Genomic DNA, 1,958 nt, shown 5'->3' on the forward strand with positions numbered 1-1,958 from the left:
ATATATATATATATATATATATATATATATATATATATATATATACACATATATACTCTTGTTAACTTCCACTCTCTCTCTAGGTAACTGTTTCTGTCTCTCAGGCACACTCTAATCTTTCATCATCTGATACAAGATCCCCACCTCCCTCCAATGCCCTCTCCCCTCTCAAAGACTCTTTATTTTACAGAGTTACTTGGTGAACCTGCCGGTGCTGGTTTCATTTAAAAAGCACCCAGTCCACACTGTAAATTGGTTGGCATTTGGAAGGGCATCCAGCTGTAAAAACTACGCCAAAACTGACCTCACCTGTGCTAGTTAGTGCCACATAAAAAGCAGTCAGCCCATTCTATGGAGTGGTTGGCATTTGGAAGGGCATCCATTTGTAAAAACTACGCCAAAACTGACCTCATCTGTGCTGGTGCCACATATAAAGCAGTCAGCCCATTCTATGGAGTGGTTGGCATTTGGAAGAGCATCCAGCTGTAAAAACCATGCCAAAACAGACACAAAAGCATGGTGCAGGCTCCCACCCGGAGTCAGCACCATGCTTCTGATTATGATGATGATGACATATATACACATATATACACACTTATATTGAACAGTGAGAATGAGTTCTCAACACTGCATTGTTGGATAAATAAACTTTATTTCTCGGTTAACAAGGCTACCAATGGTTTCATGTTAGCAGTATCTCTACAATTTTCGAGCATACCACATAGGAACATTGGTATTCATCTTCATTTTGGATGTATATAGATATTTTTATTTATTCATTTATATTTATTTTCTCACTTCAGGAACATCTTGCCAGCACCACTAACATCCTGGTCATCATGGCAATGAATTGTGACATCCGAGATATTCTGGAGTTGGATACAGACAAACCTTATGAACCAGTCACTAAGAAATCATTGATGAATGACAAAAAAGTAAGCAGTCACAAACTTTTTATTCTCTGTCTGTCTATTTGTCTGTCTGTTTGTCTCTCTCTCTCTCTCTCTCCTCTCTGACTGTCAAGTTTCTATCTATCTATCTACCTATCTACCTATCCACCCATCCATCCATCCCTCTGTCTGTCTATGTATCTATCTAACAACCAGTCTGTCTATCTATCTATCTTTCTATCTATCTATCTATCTGTCTGTCTGTCTGTCTGTCTATCTGTCTGTCTATCTGTCTGTCTGTCTGTCTGTCTGTCTATCTATCTATCTATCTATCTATCTATCTTTCTATCTATCTATCTATCTGTCTGTCTGTCTGTCTGTCTATCTGTCTGTCTATCTATCTGTCTGTCTGTCTGTCTGCCTGTCTGTGTGTCTGTCTATCTATTTATCTATCTATCTATCTATCTATCTATCTATCTATCTGTCTGTCTGTCTGTCTGTCTGTCTGTCTGTCTGTCTGTCTGTCTGTCTGTCTGTCTATCAATCTATCTCTGTCTATCTATCTATCTATCTCTGTCTATCTCTCTCTCTCTCTCTGTCTATCTATCTATCTATCTATCTATCTATCTGTCTGTCTGTCTGTCTATCTAACAACCAGTCTGCCTATCTATCTATCTGTCTGTCTATCTAGGATTAGAGACAAATACTTTCCTCTCTGGTCAATCTCTCATCAACTTTTTCAAGTATCACTTGAAAAGGAAGGTGAGAGTAGAGAGGCAAGTGTTGTCTAGCAAATGTTTCGAAAAAAGATGGATACATGTAGCAAGAATGGCACGTATAAATGACGAAGCCACCTTGACCATGATTCTATAAAACGTTTTAAAATTTTGTAAACAGAGAAATTTTATTTAACAAACTGTGACGCTAAAGACCGAGGTTACCGTGGTCTTTTCGTAGGTTTTTCTTTCCACGGATAACCTCCCCATTTATTGGGAATTTTTTGTATTATTTCGTATTTTTTGTAAATACCCCAAACGTTTTGCGATGTTGTTTTTTTTTTTTTTTTTT

The 1,958-nt window shown here is 37.7% G+C and overlaps 1 protein-coding gene across 1 annotated transcript in view; it reads left to right on the forward strand.

Moving 5' to 3' along the window:
* The window catches only part of LOC106873705 (DNA methyltransferase 1-associated protein 1), a 132,664-nt gene that overhangs the window by 3,882 nt on the left and 126,824 nt on the right, over positions 1 to 1,958 (forward strand). Inside the window, exon 2 of the mRNA XM_052977734.1 lies at positions 804 to 935. Coding sequence (XP_052833694.1) covers positions 840 to 935 — 96 coding nt within the window. The 5' untranslated portion in view covers positions 804 to 839. The remainder of the gene's footprint in view (positions 1 to 803; positions 936 to 1,958) is intronic.

Source organism: Octopus bimaculoides, chromosome 28, assembly GCF_001194135.2.
Source record: "Octopus bimaculoides isolate UCB-OBI-ISO-001 chromosome 28, ASM119413v2, whole genome shotgun sequence".
Lineage (NCBI taxonomy): Eukaryota > Metazoa > Mollusca > Cephalopoda > Octopoda > Octopodidae > Octopus > Octopus bimaculoides.